The 21,619-nt window shown below is 33.8% G+C and overlaps 2 protein-coding genes across 4 annotated transcripts; both read right to left on the bottom strand.

Moving 5' to 3' along the window:
- Positions 1-537: 537 nt before the first annotated feature.
- Positions 538-3,207, bottom strand: LOC11427240 (uncharacterized). The gene is made up of 3 exons (XM_003615985.3): positions 2,378-3,207; positions 1,826-1,929; positions 538-956 (listed from the first exon to the last, which is right to left on the bottom strand). Exons 1-3 carry the CDS (start codon positions 2,954-2,956, stop codon positions 695-697), a joined length of 945 nt encoding a protein of 314 aa, XP_003616033.1. The 5' UTR covers positions 2,957-3,207; the 3' UTR covers positions 538-694.
- Positions 3,208-4,198: 991 nt separating this feature from the next.
- On the bottom strand, positions 4,199-10,275 carry LOC11431594 (B3 domain-containing protein Os07g0679700). 3 transcript variants are annotated; one of them, XM_039834415.1, is made up of 12 exons: positions 10,000-10,275; positions 9,611-9,783; positions 8,467-8,548; positions 8,261-8,362; positions 7,512-8,152; positions 6,809-6,905; positions 6,547-6,721; positions 6,392-6,468; positions 5,866-6,291; positions 5,723-5,769; positions 5,355-5,422; positions 4,199-5,025 (listed from the first exon to the last, which is right to left on the bottom strand). In XM_039834415.1, exons 2-12 carry the CDS (start codon positions 9,721-9,723, stop codon positions 4,493-4,495), a joined length of 2,361 nt encoding a protein of 786 aa, XP_039690349.1. In that variant the 5' UTR covers positions 9,724-9,783; positions 10,000-10,275; the 3' UTR covers positions 4,199-4,492. The 3 variants fall into 3 exon arrangements, with proteins under 3 accessions (XP_039690349.1, XP_003616034.2, XP_024640356.1); XM_003615986.4 differs by having other exon boundaries at positions 9,611-9,777; positions 9,997-10,275; XM_024784588.2 differs by having other exon boundaries at positions 9,611-9,777; positions 10,115-10,273.
- Positions 10,276-21,619: the final 11,344 nt, after the last annotated feature.

Raw genomic sequence — 21,619 nt, forward strand, 5'->3', positions numbered from 1 at the left:
TAATCCTTCCAATCCGCCCCTGCAAATATTAATCATTTGACTTTTGATCCTAATTAGATTTTTTTGCTAAGGTGGGCTGTCATTAGCGACGTGGTGCCCATGTGGCAAGCGATCATTGGGCGAGGTGGTTTGCTTAAATAGGTTTTTCATCCCTGCAAATATAGTTCATTTGAATTTTCGTCCCTGAAGTTACTAATCAGATGTAATTAGGACCAAAAGTCAAATGATTAATATTTGCAGGGGCAGATTGGAAGGATTAGTAACTTCAGGGACGAAAATTCAAATGACCTATATTTGCAGGGACGAAAGACATATTTAAGCCTTAAAAATAAGTGTGTTTGACTCTGTATCTTGACACCATATAAGTAAGTGTGGACGTCAGACTCGAGAAGAGAGAAAAAAATCCGATGTGAGAGAAAAATAATATAAAATTCAAAACCAATATAATTATATTGTGCTGATGTTGGATTTTATTTTGTAAAAATACTTTATTTTTTCTCTAACGTGAATTTGCAAAACAAGATCGCAAGGAGATAACATATTAATCAATAATCTTTCAAGTAATAAGCTAAGAACAAATTGAATTAAGCAACATCCAATAAAGTGAAGCACAAATTATTATTATTATGAAAGACTATCTCATGTCACATGAGAAACTCTATAGGATATATAAATAAATTACTACTACTATTGTTTAAAAAGGGAGGTTATTGTGATGAGGAGAGAAAGGAGAAAATGTGTTGGACATGACAAAAGAGTGTTCATTGTTACTACCAATAGCATGAGGGCTTCTTGGTGTTATAGGGCTTCTTGATGTTGAATTTGCCACTCCACTTTGACCATATGATCTTCTACTTCTCCTTGGTCCTTTCTCTGCACACATAAGTTCAGCTTGCTTCATTGTAGCTGAGTACCTCCAATTGCAACATCCTATCTTTCCTGCTCTTTCTATGTACCTGTGTGTTGCATGCCAAATTAATTAACAAAAAGAAAAAAAAAACTTATGCTAAGATAAATTTTGTCACGAATCTAGTTAAAGGAGCTAGGATTGTTGAGTTAATAATAAAATCAAAGTTAAAGGCTTGTTGAAAGGAAGTTGTGTGTGGGATGTATGTTAGTAGAGTCTAAAAAGTATACGATCTATAAGGTGTTTGAACACGCATTTTCACCAAAAATCTTGAAATATTCAGTTCATTGACTAGTGTTTTTGAGTGGACTTTTGATTGGTTCAAATTAAATATCACATCGTTAAAACTATATGAGCATCGTGTTATGAAATATCAATGTATGTCTGAGTCTAAATCTCTCATACACCTCAATAATAATACTAATTTCTGCGTCAGAGTGTTTACAAATCAAATGTTGACGGATCCTTTAATACCTTAGCCTCAAGGGATGCTATTGTTTTGATACACCAAAATGTCACACTTTGTTTGATGTAGACATTTGATTAATTTGGTGTGTAATGTGTACTAAAGAAATGATATTTGTACAACTACTTTAAGACAATTTTTTATTTCATACTTACATTATGTTTTTATTCTCTCTCTTCCATTGTTTTTGACTAATAAAAAGAAAGGAAAAAGAAGTTATCATAATAGTTGTCAGAAAAAGTTGTTCAAATATCACTACCCTATGTACTTAGAATTATTGTTTTCGGAATGATTACAAATTATATTAAGGGGACGGCAAACAAAGGCCTAAATGCCGTCTCAGAGCGTGTAAACTATCTTAATTGGCTTATAGCTACCAAACAAAATAGTATTCTACTCGAAATATTAACATCCAATATAAATAATGGATATATATTGATTAGATATTATACCTTTGGCTGAATTTCAATCCAAGGCATTCTATACACTTTCTTCCTTCTACCATTTCTCCCATTCCTATTTTCACACATCTGCTACAATAAACTCTGCCGCATACCTGCACACCCCACTATCAATATTACAATATATAATTGCTAAAAATATTATTAAAACGTGCAACTATAACAAAATATAATCTAAATCATGTTTGTCACTAAATATCTCTATTGCAATGAATTTATTGAGGAAGAATTAAACCACTTATCACACAAGTACTTTAACAATATTACAAGAGTGCGTCACCTTCTTCCCAACATTCTTTTTATAATCGGTTAAAATTCACATAGATTTCGTCAATTTGAGAACGAGTCGCATGACATGGAAGATGATCGTATAAATTAGAGAAACTCATATATATAATATATAATAAAAGCTACAATTTATAGCTTCTATTAAATCACGGTCCATCAAAGTATGAAAGGGAAACCAAACATATAGATAATTATTTCAACCAATTTAACAAAAAGAGAATTGGAAAGAGAGCATGAGATAGGTTGTTGACGTACCAAACATCTAGTGCGGAAGATATAAACATAGGTACTACAAATGGTACAAATCTTAGAGTGAGGAATCCCAGGTCTCCGTCGTCCACCACTACCACCACCACCACCTCTTCCAGATGCCGTACTCACATCATCATAGCTCAAACTATACGCTGAATGATCATCTCCACCGGTCCTTGACCGAGGACTTTTTGTACTCCCATTTGCATGGCTAAATTGAGGAGGGTCATGAACATGTACATGTACATGCACATGCTCACGATTCTCCTCGATTCGGTGGCCAAATTGACCCCACGGCGAGTTGCCTTGGCCAATGTCATGATGATGATGGTTGTGTTGATTGGAAGCTTGCAAGCCTTTGCTAAAATCAAGACTAGGTATTTTAGCTAGAGAGGATGAAGGTGACAAATTTGTCCTTATTGGAACATTATTAGAAACTTCGGAAACAGGTTGATTAGTGGTTGCTTGTTTTCTATTTTCTGATGTGTTCACATCAGCAAGGTCTTGAAAAGTGAGGTTAACAGATTCATCTGGGATTCCTAGGTACAAAGTTTCAAGAGCAAGCATTGGCTTCTCATCCATTAGAATTCTAAGTTTAAGGACATGTACATTTGATTAGGCTATAGCTATGAGTTATAATATAGGATTGTAGGATTATGTTCTGGCTGTAGATAAGACTACAATTATAACTATATTATATATGATGTTTTTAAGGTAAAGGGTGACAGAAAAGGATGTTTTAGGCGTGTTAATTTTGTCACATTGGAAACAAAGACGATCATATATGGCCAAACATTGCAAGGCCGGTCGAAAATTAAAATGTTTAGCCAAGAGTACATTAGATTCAATTCAAAGATACTTGTTGGCTGTTGCCTTTGTAAGAGACATTAAGTCAATTGTTTGAAAAAGTATACTATATAAAAAAATTTGGAGCTGAGGTACTAAGTTCATTTTTCTAGTCCCAAGCTACTTTTTTTCCTTTTTTTTTTTAAGTGCTAATATAGATATTACATATTTCCTATGAACGATATCCTCATATCGGCAACAAAATTATGCTTATTGTATGATCTGAGTTGAATCCTTATCAATTTGACCATCTAATCTAATATTATGTAATTTGGCTTCCTCTTTTTCATTACCTCAAAGATACTTTGTCTTACATTCTTGGCATTGTTTTAACCGCCTAATATGAGATTCCATGTATGTTTCATTACATGGTACATATGTAAAGCTGAAATACAAGGGATATTCTGGCATATTGCATAAAACTGGGGTGTAACCTCAATCATGATATAAAAAGATCAAATTAAATTATATACAGCTTGTATATTCACTTAAACTAATGGTTAATAGGGTTGCTATTAAGAAATTTTATCATTCAAACATCAAAAAAAGTATATTTTCTGCCGATCAAACAAAAAAATCAATGGATAATATTTCCAAGAGTTGTGTTATATTAAGTATTAACAACATCAAAATACAAAAATCATATGTAACACCATATATGTTTATCTCTATCTTCTACTTTTTATCTTCTACAACTTACACTCATGTAAAAGTTACACACACAAACCTAATGACACTATACTTAAAAAAAGGCAAATGACTCCATATTTGACATCAAAATTTTGACTTTAAAATATCATAACTCAATTTCCTAGACTAATCATGTTATAATCTCTATAGCATCAACACTTGTGATCGAATATGTGTCCGGTATCCATGTTGTTTGTCTCAGTGATTCATAGTTGATAAGAAGACACCTGATGAAAAACTTTCTTGTGTTTATATTTGATTCATAGAAAGAATAAATTTTCAGACTCATTTTCATGGACAGGAGAAATCTAAAATAAAATACTTGAAAGATAAACTAGAACAAAAACCACTTTAACTATCTGAGAAAAGAACCATCTTTACCATTCCTTTTGAAAAGGAAAGTAAACTAACTAAACTGTGCAATTAAGGAGAAGTATAAAATTGGAATGCCACTACCTAATCTCTTCAATTCTGCCTCCAAAATGAAAAATGAAGTAAAAATGAATGTAATCTGAACTTCAGTTGAGAATTAAGTCTAAAACTATGTTCATAATATATTCCTCTGCAATTGTTTTAATATGACTAGTCATGCTTTGGCCTGTTATATGTATCAGTTTCCATTTCTTCATGACTGGGATGACAATTCAAATCCAATTGTCCCGCGGCACTAGGCTCAACAACCTCAAGCTGACCTCCATTTAGGCTTCCCTCATCCGTTGAGTGACTTGTATCTTGTCTCGATGCACCAACACTAGTACCTGCTTCATCTCTATGATTCACTTGATTGTTTTGGTCAGCAACTGCTTCAGATTCTAATTGGTTTTTCTTCTTACGCATCGTAAGGCTCTTGAACCGGCGCTTAAGAGTCTCACAGGCAAGGCAAGTGCATGTCGGGTCATGTTTTCCCTGTCCACTTGGTGGTTGAATGCACACGATACAAGTGCATCCAGGACGATGCCTCGGATGTCTTGTGGTGACTCCAGCTGACGACGACTCGTCAGGGTCAGCAAGATTATTGCCTAAAACTGCTGCATTGGCAAGAGCATCTAGGCCTGAAAGCTTGTGTTCTTGAATTGACTTGCTCTTTTCTGCAATTTTTCGCTTCTTTTTAGAATCTGCGGAAGATCATACACAGCCATAAAATATAAGAATTAATTAAGTACTAGTTATCAAGGACTACCTTAGTGTTTTGGAAATAACTTTAGGAATAAGATTCAATGAATGAACATTAGACAGCAAGCACAGAATTTAACAAGGATTATATCATTTATGAAACCAATCCACACATCCCAAAAACATTTCGATATATGTAAAACGTTCATACATGCACGAAACAGAATGATCATTTAATCCATTTTACTGAAGCATCAACCTCTAACTCTGTTCCGATAAACATGACTACTACAGAGCTTATATAAATATAAAAACGATAGCAGGATCATACCTTTTTTGGTTCTTTGAAGACTTTCTTGTTCCTTTGGACCGAGCTGCTCTGATGCAGAACCTGAAGACCTGAAAAACCATAGTACATAATAAGAATAATTACGATATACTCACTTTAATCAGTAGAAGTTCAAAAGCACCGAATAATGTTGACCTGTCTGCATCCCAAACATTTGAAATAGGACTAAAGATAATAATATAGTTCAAAAACTGTTGACTGTTATTTCAAAGATACTCAACAAAAATACCAATATATATTATAAGATATTTTCATATCTTCTAACTATCATTGTACATATTTGAAGGCATGAACAAGTGATCAACAGCATATAAAACTGATAGTGCTAAATGTGCAAGGTTATATCTTACCCTGATGGAGAGGCATTGGTTTTAATCTTTCCGAAAACCGGGGGTTCCTAAATGAAATAAATCAAAAACATAAGCCAGGTAACAGAAATTTGAAGATGATTCTCCAAAAATCCAAACTATATCATTCACAGTTTCTCACTTACATCATATTCTTCAAATACTTGGTCCTCAATTGTTACAAAATTTGGCTCGACACTAGGCGGCGGACAAAGAAATTCCTGTGCTTCTTCCCATGTAAGTCTCAACTCCATAGCATCTTCACTATGAATGTGCAACCTCTTAGTTTTCGTCCCAATATTGCGAGACCTCTTCTTCTCTGAAACTGAAACCAGTCGCTGCAATGGACCATTGTTCATTTCCTCCTCACTATTTGCAGTTTTAAGCCAATCAGCAGTTCCATTACCCAAACGCAGATGTTCTGAATGTCCATTTAAGTAAGGTTCCCCGTTACCTTTCATTGATTGAAGAAGATTAGAAAAACTACTTAAGGAGTTCAAATTCTGAGGTGCACCAGAAAAGTTTGTATCCTTTATCAAAATGCCGTTAGAATGAGAAGATGTAGAGGCATCCTGTTTAAAGATAACCCTTTAATTATATTTTCAAAAATAAGTGAAGAATATAAACATATTATCGTCTGAAGAAGCTAATAATTGAAAATCATGTCATAACCTGTGTAACAATAGAAGTCAATGACCTTCTAAAACCAAATAGAAATTTTTCCCCAGGATCTATCCGACTAAATGTTACTGCAACAAAAAAAAAATCATATCAATCAATGATAACTTCAGATGTGCAACAGAATCATGATGTAGATTGACGTATACCAGTATCACCAGCATTTAATTGCAAGGACTGTATGCAAGGGGTCACACCCTCCAATACATACATCCTACTGTTGTTATTAGGCCAAAATCTGAACTGAAAAGTCCACTCATTCCCCATTATATCTTGGAACTGTAAAGGAACACCTTCTGATTGCAAAATACGAGGAAGAAAAGCCTGAAATTCATATACCAATTCGTCATATATGCCGCAATTACAGGGAAATCTTTTGTAGACAGAGTCAAGATAAACATCAAAGTATACCTCAGCACACGCTTTTGGGAGCACAAGACGACCAATTCGACCTGCATCACTCGGACTTAAGACCTTCTCAAATAAGGGCACTACAGTAGACTTCAAACTGAGATAATAATGTTAAGGGAAACTATTGATGAATCAACTTTGCATGTTTAAGGTAGATGTATAATAGACCAAATACTAAGGACTTGCTAGGATTGACTTATTTGAGCTTACTATTTGCATAAGTACTTGTGATACTATTTGAGAGAGTTTATCGAAACAGCTTAACGGCATGTTCATGAGTTGTTTTCAGCTTATTTCGATAAGTTCTCTAGGATAGCTTATGAAAAGAACTTTTTTTTTTTTTTGAAAACTCGGTATCCGATCCAAGGACCGACTAATCCGAGGGGACCAATCCCACCGCCCACTTGCGGGGGCCCCGTTTAAAGCCAGAGCAAGCTCTGTATGGACTTAGCCCACCGAAATTGGCACCAGAAGGAATCGAACCTGAGACCTTTGGAGGAGCAAACTCCAAGATCCCAAGCCAACCACTAGGCCAACCCCAAATGGGTTATGAAAACAGCTTATAGCTTATATGAAAACAGTTTGACTTTATTTTATCTTAGTTACAAAAACAGCTTATACATAAGCACTTATATGATAAGTATTTATGATTTGAGTGCTTATTAAGTTGTTTATCCAAACAGAGCCTAAATATAAAGGATACTCCCCCGACAATTTCTCCAGCTCTTGATCAGTAATCCTTGGCCAGTATCGAGAAAGTAACTGATTTTTACCCTTCACATCAGCAGGTGGCCGGCGTGGTGGATGAGAGATCATGCCTTTATTTGTTTCAAGATTCATGGCAATCCCAGTCTTTGATAGTTGAGCCAATATAGACTGAGATGTTTGCCCTTGTTGAAAATGAGAAGATGCTTTACCCTCAAGTTTACCTTCTCCAATCTCTGTGGCCAACGGCAGAACAGAATTTCTTGATGAAGTTCCTAGAGCCATCTTTAGTGAAAGCGTTTCGTCTATACTTTTAGTCTCCCATGATGGTCTATTATTTTCCAATGTAGTAAATGCGGTTAAATGACTAGAATGTTTCATCACATTCAAAAATCTTGTATCCTCTTTGTTGAATTGACACTTAACTTCTTCAGTTTTTGGACCAATACATGAAACCATGGCATCTCTTTGAGCTTGTGGCCAACGGCTTGATTCACCGACTTCACCAATTCTACACAACTGCATAAGGTTTCCTTTGCCAGCTTGTTCCACCAGTAGTCTACCATCAATATGTTCACCATATTGATCACTTGCATTGTTTTTGGTCGTTTGAGAGAACCTATTATGATTTTCAGTATTCTGTATCCATAGAAAAACATTCGATGATATCGGTATCACAATGGCGGAGAATCAAATAACAAAATTTCGGGTTCGAAATCATTATACAAATATTCAACTTAACCTTACCAGACAAAGCTGGGAGGGCTTAACACAGGTAACACAAGTTATACCACCGAAATCAAGGTACTCGAACGAAGACTTTGATACTATACATCCACTGTGGATAGGCTGCAAAAAAGAAAAATTCAAATAATATATTTCAATATCAAAGGAGAGAAAGACAAGGCTTAATGAGTATTTAAATAGTACAAAAAATCAAACATAAAATTTACCTTGCTGCAATTGCTGCATTTCCTCCATCCAGTTTCATGACGGTGGAATTTATCACAGAAAAGTGAATTCTCATAGGCAAGCCTAAACACACAAGAGTGATAAATTAAGAATCCGTAAGCAGGGGATAGTCAATGAATAAATCATTTACTGATAAAAAATTCTAGACAGTCAGACTGCTTAACAGCAAAACCTAAACATATGTTCGATTTGAATTAGCAAAAAATATATTTTTACCCTCTAAAGTGCAACATGGACTTTAAAGAGCTGAAACTGACTTTCTAACAAAACCAAGAAACCTTAGAACAAAAGCAGGTAAAGTGGCATTAGACTGAGAACAGCAAGATCAAATTTTATTAGACCGATTTTTTTTTTTTTTAAAACTCCGTATAATTCCAATAACCAACTAATCCTAGGGGTCCAATCCCACCGTCCATTTGGTGGGCAAGAGTCTGTATGGACTAGCCCACCAAAACTGGCATCAGAGGGAATCAAACCTGAGACCATTAGAGAAGCACAAAGTAAGATCCCAAACCAACACCACTAGGCCAACCAAGTGGGTACACATTAAGATAATCATTTGTGGGAAACAGCAATACGAGATTAAATACACAAATGTAGACTGAACAGAAAGGGTACATTACTTAAACTGATGGTTACGTCCCGTCTTAAATATAAGTAAAAGTTGGTCAAAGAAAGTTGATGTATTTGGTCTACATCAACTTTTTTTTGAACAACTTTTGCTTATATTTAAGACCGGAGTATCATACAGACACGCTGTCAAGGAATCTCGGTCCATGGATGAAAATCGAGCATTTCGGTTTTTGACTTCAGCTTTAAAATACAACTTCAAATATGAGTCGTCTAATCATCATTTCATCCAAAGGCCGAGACTCAAACACGCGTAAATGCACAGTTGCAGGAAATCCTTGAAAACCCCAGAAAAGAAAAAGGGTTGAAACTTTTGACTGACCCAATATGAACTCATAAGAAAACTCAAGTCAAACTCAAATCCCAAAATTATCAATTTGGATCAAAACAATAACATCAAAGTCAAAACCCCAAAATTATAACATTGTGAAATCAAATTTATGATAACATTTCAGCTCAAGTAAAAGAGAGATAAACTAAAGAAATGAAATTTACCCGCATTTGTTGCAGAGTTTGGCAAACCCACCAGAGATCAAAGACCACCCTTTCTTCCATTCACCAGTTGAACCTTCCTTACAATAATTATTCATACACACTTCAACCCCCATTGAACAAAACCCAAAATAAAATCAATCCCTTTCTCCCAATCCAAAGTCAAAACCCTAAAAATCAAAACCCAAAAACCTCAATGTTAGTGTTGAATTCAAACATCAATTAATTTCACTTCACTGAAACAACCCAGTACAGAAGAAAAAAAAATTACATACAAATTAAAATACCAGTTTCAAGATTCAAGATTAAAACAATAAAGAAATAATAAAAACAGAACAGAACAGAACAACATAAACAAAAAAAAAAAAAAAAAAAAAAAAAAGAACAACCTTAAAAAAAAAACTATGTAGTGTGTTGTGTTGTATGTGATGTTACAACCATGCACATAGAAAGATAGAGATAAAAGATCTTGTTTACGTTAATTGATGATTGGTATTTGACACTAACATTGAGAAAAAAAGAGGAGAAAAAGTGAATATGATGAATATGAATGGAACATGGTAACCGTAATTACTGAGAGAAAGGGTTTATAGAGAGAGAAAGAGATAGTGCATGCAAAATGCATATATAACATACAAACACAATACACGCACGCATAGAGATAAAGATTGTGCAAAATGCATGCATACTCATTATTATTGTTTCATTCATAATCCATAATAATAACACCGTTTACCTTACTTTCAGGTTTTTCTTTGTCTCTTCTTTTCTACTTTTCAACATAAAAACCTTACCTGTTTCTACTGGTTTTCTAGGTTGACTCTCGCTTGTTTTTGCCTTTGGTAATACAAATATTTTTATTTGGAAATAAAAAAAGATATTATATTTTTATTTATGCAATATATTGATATGGTAATTAATTATAATATTGAATTAAATATTTTATTTTTGGTATTTAAAAATTTTGGATTAGAGAAAGGACAGTCCGTACAAGTATCGTGAGAACGATCTGATTGGTGATTTACGGTGAAGTTTACGTGTAATCCACTCGTTATAATATAAAAATTTGGACTAGACTCTAAGACATAATAGGTGTAAGCGGGAACGTTGACCGTCTATTTTGATTATTTTTTATAATAATATTAGGAAAAGAGAAATTATTATTGTCGATGGTCACATTACTACTATCAATATGATATTTGTGTTAGATTAATTATTTAATTAATCGGTTATTGAGTGAGATATTCGATTATTTATGAAGTATTATTAATACTCGAATATGGTGTTACTAAAAAATAATTATCGATGAATTGACCGAAGAACACTCGGTGATGATAAATGATCTCTTTCAACTTAATCATAGGTCGTGAGTTTGAATTTAATCTTAAGAATGCAACAATGTTAAATCTCTTGATGAAATGTTTTGTCATTTGGTTCTATTCTATTAGAGAGATTAGTCTTTAAAGTTATGCAAAGAAAATAATTAGTTCACATCCAAACAAATTATTGTTGAAATGTATGTTTTTAAATAGACCGCGATGAATTAGACATTTTTTTTAAGTCCAGTAAAAAATCTCTACTATTTATCGTTTAGCTATTTAAAAATTATCCTATCAAACGTTTAAACATATGGGACTTCTATGGTACACTCACAATTTTGAGTGTACCGGTACTCTTGTTTCACAAAATATATAAATTACCGATCACTTTAATGAAATAAAAAGGTATTTGTCAATATTTATATTTTAGAAAACATCATTTCATAAGAAAAATCATCATTTCATTGTTTATAAGGATCATACTAAAAAATTTACATTTTATCATAAAAAATAATCAATATTCATTGTTATGAGTAATAAAAATCTTTAAAAATTAAATTTTATTTCGTCGAAGCTTTTGGTAAATAAAATTTAATTATCTTAGTTGTCAATGATAGAAAATAATTATTTTTAAAAAAAAAAAACAACTCATTTATTATTAATTTTACGATTTGGTGTACCGATACATCCAAATTTATTGGATGTAGTTAAACCCACTCTCGATGAATCTAAGCGACCCATGATGGACTAAGTGCGTCTGTGTGGATACATATCAACTATGGAGTAACGTAGTTTTTGCTCAGTCCTATCTACAAACAGAAGCATTGAATATGCGGATATAGAATATTATATCTACGAAGGAAAAAAAAAATGATTCTACTATAGAATTAGAGAAAACAAAAACTACACATATGCTTATAAAATTCTGACTTTAAAACAATTAATATTAAATTTTAAATAATAGTACAAATTTAAACACAAAGTCAAACATTTGATAGAAAAACAAACGTGTCCTTAAAAAAAAAACGTGTAGAGTAGCGTGGGGCGGTTTATATTCTTTATCTGAGGCTAGCTTTTCTGTACCACCAAATATTTTGGTAAACAAAATCAAATATCGCCAATAGAAAAAAAATTATAGAAAAAAAAAGTTAAGATGGAGTTCTACTCTAAGATTTATCAAGGATAGAAATTAAGTTCACGAGAAGAGGCTAATCCAAAAAATTAGTCCATTAGGTGGAGAGAGCATCACGGTTTAAATACCACATCAAACACTTTTATTTATTTGATGCGTGACTCCTAACATTGCCACATTCTTTAAAAATTGACGTCCATGGTAGCTTTCATTCTATCGATACTGATCAGATGGTAACTCTTTTCCTTTTGGCAGCTTCACATACCTATCAGTATTCGGTAGACCATCTTAATTCAGCATCTAGGTAACTCTTTATGTGGGCCAACTCTCAATGAAAGCAAAAATTGTTAGGATTTAAGTTCACGAGGAGAATCCAATCCAAAAAACTAATCTATTAGGTAAGAGAATGTCATAGTTTAAGTACCACATCAAACACTTTTATTTACTCGACGGGGAACTCCTAACGATTAGTATTAAAAAGTAGTGATAAAAGTAAAAAGAAATAATTAAAATAAGTGAGTTTTTTTTTTTTTGACGAGAAATAAGTGTGAGTTTTATTGTATTTTATTACTTTTATTTTTTTCTAAAAAAAAATAGGATTAAATATGTTTTTGGTCCCTATAAATATGTCAACTTTTCGTTTTAGTCCCTCTAAAATTTTCCTTCAACTTTTAGTCCCTATAAAATTTTCAATCACTACTTTTGGTCCCTATTTTTAATTTAATTTTTGTATTTTTTAATGAAATTGTGCAGAAATGTGTCAAATATTCTAAAAACAATTCCTAAAAAAAATTAATTTTTTTAACAAAACACAAATTAAATATGAATTTTTAACCATAAACAATATCAAAATTCATATTAAATTTATATTTTGTTAAAAAATTCTTAATTTTTTTTGGAGTCATTCTTATAATATTTTGAATTTTTATGGAAAATTTTATTAAATAATATGAATTCTACATATGAGTTAACTTTAAAAGAGGGACCAAAAGTGAAGATTGAAAATTTTATAGGGAGTAAAAGTTGAAGGAAAATTTTAGAGGGACTAAAATGAAAAGTTGACATATTTATAGGAATCAAAAACATATTTAACCCAAAAAAATATTTATGGAGACTACAACAATTTTTTCTCGAGGCATGCAAAATAAAATAATGTATGGGTCCTACTCCTTCTAAAGAAACGTCCATTGATAGGTCAACGGCTCCAATTGCATTCTACATGCATCCGCCACTTTTTTTTTTTTTTTTTTAAAAAAATATGCTTATAACATTTTATTAATAATAAGAGTGTTAATATAGTTGTTAAAGAAAAAGAGTGTTAATATAGTTGGGTATATTAAAACAAGTTGAAAATGTGACCTCTCTTGAGAGAACATGAACTACATTATTTGTTTGTCGTCTATAAAACTCAACCTCGAAAGTATGTAATTGAGTGATAAAAAGAGTCTTATAACTAGTGATGACATGACCAAATTTAATAATATCAATTCGATTATGATGGAAGGCATCCGTTTTTTCACAAAGTCAGCATTTTCATGCATTTTAATTTATGCACTTTACGTTTCTTTTCATGTTTTTACTCTTTTTAAATCTTCATCTTCAAATTCATTCTAGTGTAAAAAAAAATTACATCAAAATCATACAGTTTATCTGCTTTAAAATTAAAGGTGAGAAAAACAAAAGGGGAAATTGTAATTTGTTAAAAAAAAATGTTTGTTTAAAAACTTTTCAAAACAAGTGTTCAAGTGTAACAGTTGAAGTTAAAGAGATTAGATAAAGCTAAATATACAAGTTTATCCTGGTTCACTATCAATATTATAAGTTAATCCAGTCTCCTCTTGACAAAGAAATTTTCTCTCAACTACACTCTAGATTCTAACACAAAGATTACAACGTAGATAAATCATGTTATTCAAAGATCCTAATTATTTCAACAAACTCTTTGATTATCCAACAAAGATCCTAACTTAATCTAAGTTACTTTGTTTTCTTTAAGCTACTAGCTTCAACAAGCTCTTTGAGGTTGCAACAGAGTTGAAATGAATAAATTATTTGGGATTATAAGCTATAAAAGGATGTGAAAATATAAGCTTGAATACAAGCAAATAGATTTCTAAGAAAGTGTTTGGGATTTAAAGTTCACTTGGCTCTCTATGTTTTTGAGATTGTTTTGTGCATTTAAACTTGGGGAGAATTCAAACAGAGAATAATTAGCAAATAGCAAGATATTTCTTGAATTAGAAATTTTTCTCTTCGAAGTCTCGTGTTATATTTATAGGTCAACTTTAATTTTATCGTTGAGATATTTTCATTAGAGTTGACGATAGTCACCACCAACCTTGTACAATTTGCAGGAATTTTCATGCATGACTACTTGTACTTTTCTGCAAACCACTACTTGTACCAGTGTCATATAGTCAACTGTCTCTATGCAAGGAAAAAACTCTTCGTTGGAAGGATAGAATCTTCAAAGGTAAGGGTTGTAGAATACTTATTCAATATACAGTGTCATTAGAGGATAAAAATTTGGTCTTGCTAGAGTGTTTCCTTTCTTATGCAGTGTTGACAAGAGGACTAATTAATATCATTTTTCTTCTAATGTAAACCCTTCAGAGGATCACTACATTCAGAAGAGCAACCTTGATTTCCTTCTATGCAAACCATTTAGAGGATCGCTTCGATCATAAGATTGGTATCGTATTTCTTTTGTAGGGACCATTCAGAGAATTGCTTCGATCGATTGACGGATTGATCTCATCTTCCTTCTGTATGGACCGACCATTTAGAGGATTGTTTCGATTAGAGGATTGGTCTCATCTTTCTTATATGTAAAAATATATGATTCATATCATAGTATAATGTTATTCGAATATTTTTTACTACACAAGAAACAAACGTTATAGGATAGAATTGCTCTCTTACATCTTGTCATCATCAAAACAAAAGTTGGAGTCATTGTTCTTCAACCCACTTTGGTTCAACAATACCTCTTGTCCCTTGTCCGGGCATTCAAAGACAGTTTTAACACTATTAATTTCCATGGCATATGCGAGCACTAGGACAACAAATAAGACTTGGATTTTTGGGTTAACACGCGTAAAGTTTTACTTTTTAACTTGATAAGATCTCACATTGAATATTTTATTTGTTGATGATTTTAGATCGATATTCTTAATTTTTTGTCAAATAATCTAATGGCTAGATATGTACGGTAAGATAAATATATGAGGAATTCGAGATTCAAATTTTGATCTCCGCATACCATCATATCCCTACCAAGTTAGTTATACTCATGGGGAGAATAAATATTCTTATTCTAATAAGATAAAAATCCACTGCAATTCCTTTTATATATATATATATATATATATATATATATATATATATATATATATATATATATATATATATATATATATAAACAAAATAATAGTATATTATGCTCTTAAACAATATATTCTAATTCACTCAAATAATATAGAAAATCATACTTCCTCCGTCTCTATATGTAAGCCCTTTGTACTTTTTTTACATTTCTTAAGAAAAATAGTTAGTGCAATTCATGTGTCTATTTTGTGTGTTAATATTACCAAATTGTCATTTGTTTATACTTCATCCGTTTCTAATTATAAACAAAATTGTTTTTTAAGATTCATTCAATTAATGATGTATGTGGTTCATATTATGGACCACGTTCATCATTAATTGAATGAATTTAAAAAGTTAAATTTGCTTATAATTAGAAGGAGAGGGAGTATCATGTAGGAGTATGTATTAAATTTGACTTTTCATATTTCAAGACAAAGTTAGTAGTATTAAGTAAGGGTATGTTAAAGAAAAAATAATAAATGTATTTGATAATTTGAAAAGAGATTTACATTTATGGACAATTTTTTAGACAAATAAATGCTTAAATGTAGAGACAGAGGAAAGTAGTTTTTTAATGCTTCAATCTTAACCTACGTTGTAACAACTTTTTATTAGAATCTTATATGTATTGCTAATAATATTCTTAATGAAAGGCTTTGAGCAGACCTTAAAAACGAATGCATTACATAGTCCAAATCCTACATAAACATGCCAATCCAATGATTTTTTTTTTTTTTGAGGGACTCCCAATTCAATGATATAAAAGTTAAACTAACAAATAATGGACCGCAAGCTAATTAACAAAGAAGCATGCAATATCAATCCAAATCAATGAGATTTGATTTGGTCAATTGTGCATTAATAATCATAATGATGGTGTTGTACGTTACAGTTGCAATAGGCATATGTCAAGCAAGCAATTCAATTGTATTTATCACTCTTGTAATATATATACATGTATATGATCAATTGTAAGGTAAGACAAAAATATATTCAATAATATATACTTTATATGGTATCAGCAGTTTTGGTTTAGTCTGTAAACCGATCCAGAAATTTCACCATGCCTCCCTCCACATCTGAAATTCCAATCACCTCAAATGCTAACTATGTTGTGGCCCTCAACACACAATCATCACTGAAACTGACCAGTAACAATTTCCCTGCCTGGCATGTCCAGTTCAATGCACTGCTAGTAGGATATGACCTTATAGGTTATGTTGATGGCACCAAACCATGCCCAACCACTGATGCAGCCTACACTCGTTGGAAACGACAGGATCAATTGATCCTTCATGCTATCATCCCATCTGTTGATGCTAGTGTCATAACCATGTTAGGCAATGTTAAGACCTCCAAACAAGCTTGGGACATCCTCACTAAGATGTTTGCAAGCAAAACTCGTGCAAGAATCATGCACCTCAAAGGAAGACTTTCTCGATCCACAAAAGGATCAAAATCCATCTCTGAATACCTTCATGGTATCAAGGCTTTATCAGATGAATTAGCCATCATCAACTCTCCCCTTGATGATGTGGATCTTGTTATCCACACTTTGAATGGTCTCGGTAATGAGTACCGTGAGGTCACTGCTGCTATAAGAACCAGAGAAAATCCCATTGGATTTGATGATCTTCATGATCTGCTCTCTGACTTTGAAAACTACTTAAAGAGGGATGAGATTGTGCAAGAAACCCCCATTATTGCTACTGCAAATACTGCACAGAGAGGCAAACAGTTTTACAACAAAACTGGAAAGCAGATTTTCAATCCAGCTTATTCTCAATCAACTTCACCAACCTCTTCAAAGCGGGTAATTTGCCAATTTTGTGATAGACCTAATCATACAGCTAAAACTTGTTACAAGTTGCATGGACATCCTTCAAAAAGGAACACTGCCACTGCCCTACACGCCTGTGCCATGCCACCAGGGGTCTCAGATTGGATATTGGATTCGGGTGCCTCACATCATATAACCAATGATCTAGATCAGCTGCATCTGTCTCAGCCATACAATGGTGCAGATCAACTTGTGGTTGGAGATGGAACAGGACACACCATCTCTAATATTGGTAAAACCGTTTTACACACTCCCAATCACTCTTTGTTGAGGCAAAATCCCTAATTAATTTTAAAGATAATAAACCAATATGATTAAAGAATTAATGGACTTTGATTAATTCCTTGGTATTTAACTTGTGCTCTTGAGTGTTTTACTAAGACAGGAACAAGGTTTAGATCATACCAAGAATCAAGAAATCAAAGGACATTTGAATTCATGATCTAACACTGAGGTCAGAAAGTTAGATCAGAATGTTGCTTGAAGATCAGAATGTTCAAGCAGAGATCAGAAGGTTGTTCTTAAACAAGCCAAGAGTCTCAAGAACTTTGATCAAAGGTCATGCAAGGCACATGTGACATGGGTATATGTCCAGAAGAGTACATTTGCATGGAACAATCAAACAATAAAGGCATATACAAGGGTTATGTCAAAGAAGGCATTCAATGTTCATTTAAGACTATGAACATTGATGTACTAGGAATATTTCACAAAGGAATATCATCCTAGATGTTATTATCACTGCTCTTCATTATTGTTTCACTATTAGGATTTGATTACATCAAATGATAGTCTTACAAATCATCCTAAGTGAAACAGATGGAACATTCTGATGATCAGAATGTTCAAGCTCAGCTCATGCTTACTTTATGAACAGTATAGTAGGTGAAAAGCAAAAAGCAAAAGCAAAGCAAATCTGTCATCCTCAACAAGAGATAGACACGTCTGAGAGTTGGTACTGAACAAGGACAACACAATCTCTTAAAGCATGGGCATGAAGATGCAGAATCCCACTAAATCCTCCTGCACCGGTTCCAAGACAAAATCTGGGAAAGGAACATTCTGATGTATGAAGAAAAGTCCATACATTGGTTATTGTCCAGAAATTCATATGAAAAGCATATGCATAGCCCAGAACTTCATGTGTTCATTCATACATGATGAACCCAGATGAAGAACATGATGAACCCAGATGAAGATCATCATGAACACAACAACATTCTGATGTTCATCAGAGATCAGAATGTTTGCCCAGAATTTCAAGTTAAAGCTTGTGGGACCCAGGACACATGGCATAACACCATTGGACACCCTACAACGGCTATATGAGCCCAAAGACTCTATAAATAGAGATCAAGGCCTTAGCAAAACTTGCACCATTGCAAAGCATACAAGAAAACAACTTTGATTTTGTTTGAAGCTTTTGCAAACTGAAATTGATCAATCTCTAAGTCTTTCATCAACTTAGTGCAAATCAATACTCTTGTTATCTGTAGGATAACCTCTTCTTCTTCCTCCACTGTTTGTTTTACAAACATCCAACTTCCATACAAATTTTAACAAAGTCTCATCTAGCTTTTAGAGGTCCTAAAGTGTTAGGTTGAGCAAAGGTTGTAAAAGTCTAAGTGGTTAACTTAGCAAGAAGGTGCAAGCCTGCTGAGGCTTAGAGAATACATGATTGTAATTGTTCAGGTGAACAAGATTGTAAGGTGCAGGACTTGAGAGGTTATCTCAAGCATCTTAGTGGAAACTCTCACAGGATTGTGGGGAGTGGACTAGCCCACATTGGGTGAACCACTATAACTCTTTGTGTGTTCTTTCTTTCTTCTCTATACTCTTTTATTTACAGTATACACAACACACACTTACACTTATACTTAGTAAACAATTTTGTTTATGAACTTCAGAACATTCTGAAGTCAGAAAGTTAACATAATTCTAAGTAAACAACTTGAGAATCATTTTTAAGTTTCAGGATAATTTTTAAAGGGTCACAATTCAAACCCCCCCTTCCTTGTGACTATTTTATCTACTTCACTCTTTTCATTTATCAAATGTTTTACATGTGCCAAAAATTTCACAAAAACTCTTGTCTGTCTCATCTTTATGTGACACTAACTCAATTTCCATTGAATTCTTTTCTGATTGTTTTTTGATTAAGGATTTGAAGACAAGGGTGCCCATTCTAAGAGGACGGCATAGCAATGGACTCTACCACATGCCCCATCCACCAACCACACCTCTCGCACTTACTACAACAACATCCATCCTTCCACCATGGCATCATATATTGGGGCATCCAGCTGATCGTATCATGAGACATCTTCTTCCATCCTACAAAATAAAGAGCCACCTAGAACCTTGCATATCATGTAATAGTGTTAAGAGTCACAAATTACCTTTTTCAGTCTCTAGCATCACAACAAAGAAGCCACTTGAACTTATATACACTGATGTATGGGGTCCTTCCCACATCAAATCTGTTGATGGTTTCTCTTATTATTTAATTTTCGTAGACCACTTTACAAAATATGTATGGCTCTATCCATTAAGAAATAAATCTGATGTCTCCACTTTGTTTCCTACCTTTAAAAATCTTGTTGAAAATTATTTCAATACAAAAATTATCTCACTGTACTCAGATAATGGAGGTGAGTTTCTCAAACTAAAATCTTTTCTTAACACACATGGTATCTCTCATCTCACCACACCTCCATACACACCTGAACTTAATGCTCCCTCTGAAAGAAGACACAGACACATAGTCGAAACAGGAAGAGCTTTACTTCATATGGCTAAATTACCACCTGAATACTGGTCTTTTGCATTTAAAACAGCCGTGTATTTGATTAACAGGCAGCCAACCCCTATCCTCAAAATGCAATCACCATTCCAAGCCATTCATAAGAAAACACCAAATGTTTCTCATCTTCATTCCTTTGGCTGCCTATGCTTCCCATGGTTGCGCCCATATGTCACAAATAAACTCCAACCTCGCTCTCAACCATGCATATTTGTAGGATATGCAGACTCTCAATATAGCTACTTGTGTCTTGATCCCATTAGCCAAAAAATCTACACCTCCAGGCATGTCAAATTCTATGATCATATCTTCCCATACAACCAATTAACTCATTTAAACCAAGTACCCTCACTCACCACAACCAGGATCTCTCAACCTCTCCATACAACCATTCCCATTACTACCCATGACCACCCATTGTCACATGCTATGCCCCACGAAGATGAGGTTCCCATGTCTTCAAATGCTGAATCAGGTAATGATCTCTCTACACCTCCTCTTGTTTCTGCTACTATTACCACCACTAATTCAATTGCAGCACCAGCTCCCATAAATGAACCCAATCAAGTTATTACTCGATCAAAGAACAACATCTTTAAGCCAAAAAAGATGAACATTGCATCCAAGCATCCCCTACCAGAGAACTTGGAACCCTCCAACATACGCGAGGCCATGAAACATGCACATTGGCGTAGAGCAATTGCAGATGAATTTGAAGCCTTAATCAGAAATGGTACCTTTTCTCTTGTCCCTCCCAAGGCAGGACAAAATATAGTAGGGTGCAAATGGTTGTTCCGTATTAAACGAAATAGTGATGGCTCTATTGCTCGGTATAAGGCACGACTTGTTGCAAAGGGCTTCACACAATGCCCTGGAATTGATTTTAAAGAGACATTTGCTCCAGTTGTTCGTCCTCAAACGATCAAGATTATCCTCACTCTTGCTATCTCAAATCAATGGGCAATGCACCAACTTGATGTAAATAACGCATTCCTCCAAGGTGCACTTACTGAAGAAGTGTTTATGGAGCAGCCATCAGGTATGAAAGATCCCTCACATCCTGAATATGTTTGCAAACTCCACAAAGCCATTTATGGCCTTCGACAAGCTCCACGTGCTTGGCATGATTCACTCAAGGAATTCATTGTCTCATACGGGTTTCAAACAAGCAAGAGTGATCCGTCTCTCTTCATTTATCACTCGGGTAACATGACGGCATATTTTCTTGTCTATGTTGATGATTTATTGCTCACTGGTAACAACTCCACATTCCTCCAACTTTTCATTGAAGCATTGTCCAAGCGTTTCTCTTTAAAAAATATGGGACAGCCCCACTACTTCTTGGGTATTGAAATAATCCCAACAACCAATGGCATCTTTCTGTCACAACACAGATACATTCGTGAGCTTCTACAAAGGTTTGATATGGATGGGGCGAAACCATCCCCCACTCCTCTCTCCTCAACAGCCATGCTTCAACTTAATGATGGTACAACCGCCACTGATGCCACTGAGTATCGCAGAATTATAGGAGGACTTCAGTACCTCA

The sequence above is a fragment of the Medicago truncatula genome, chromosome 5 (genome assembly GCF_003473485.1).
Source record: "Medicago truncatula cultivar Jemalong A17 chromosome 5, MtrunA17r5.0-ANR, whole genome shotgun sequence".
Lineage (NCBI taxonomy): Eukaryota > Viridiplantae > Streptophyta > Magnoliopsida > Fabales > Fabaceae > Medicago > Medicago truncatula.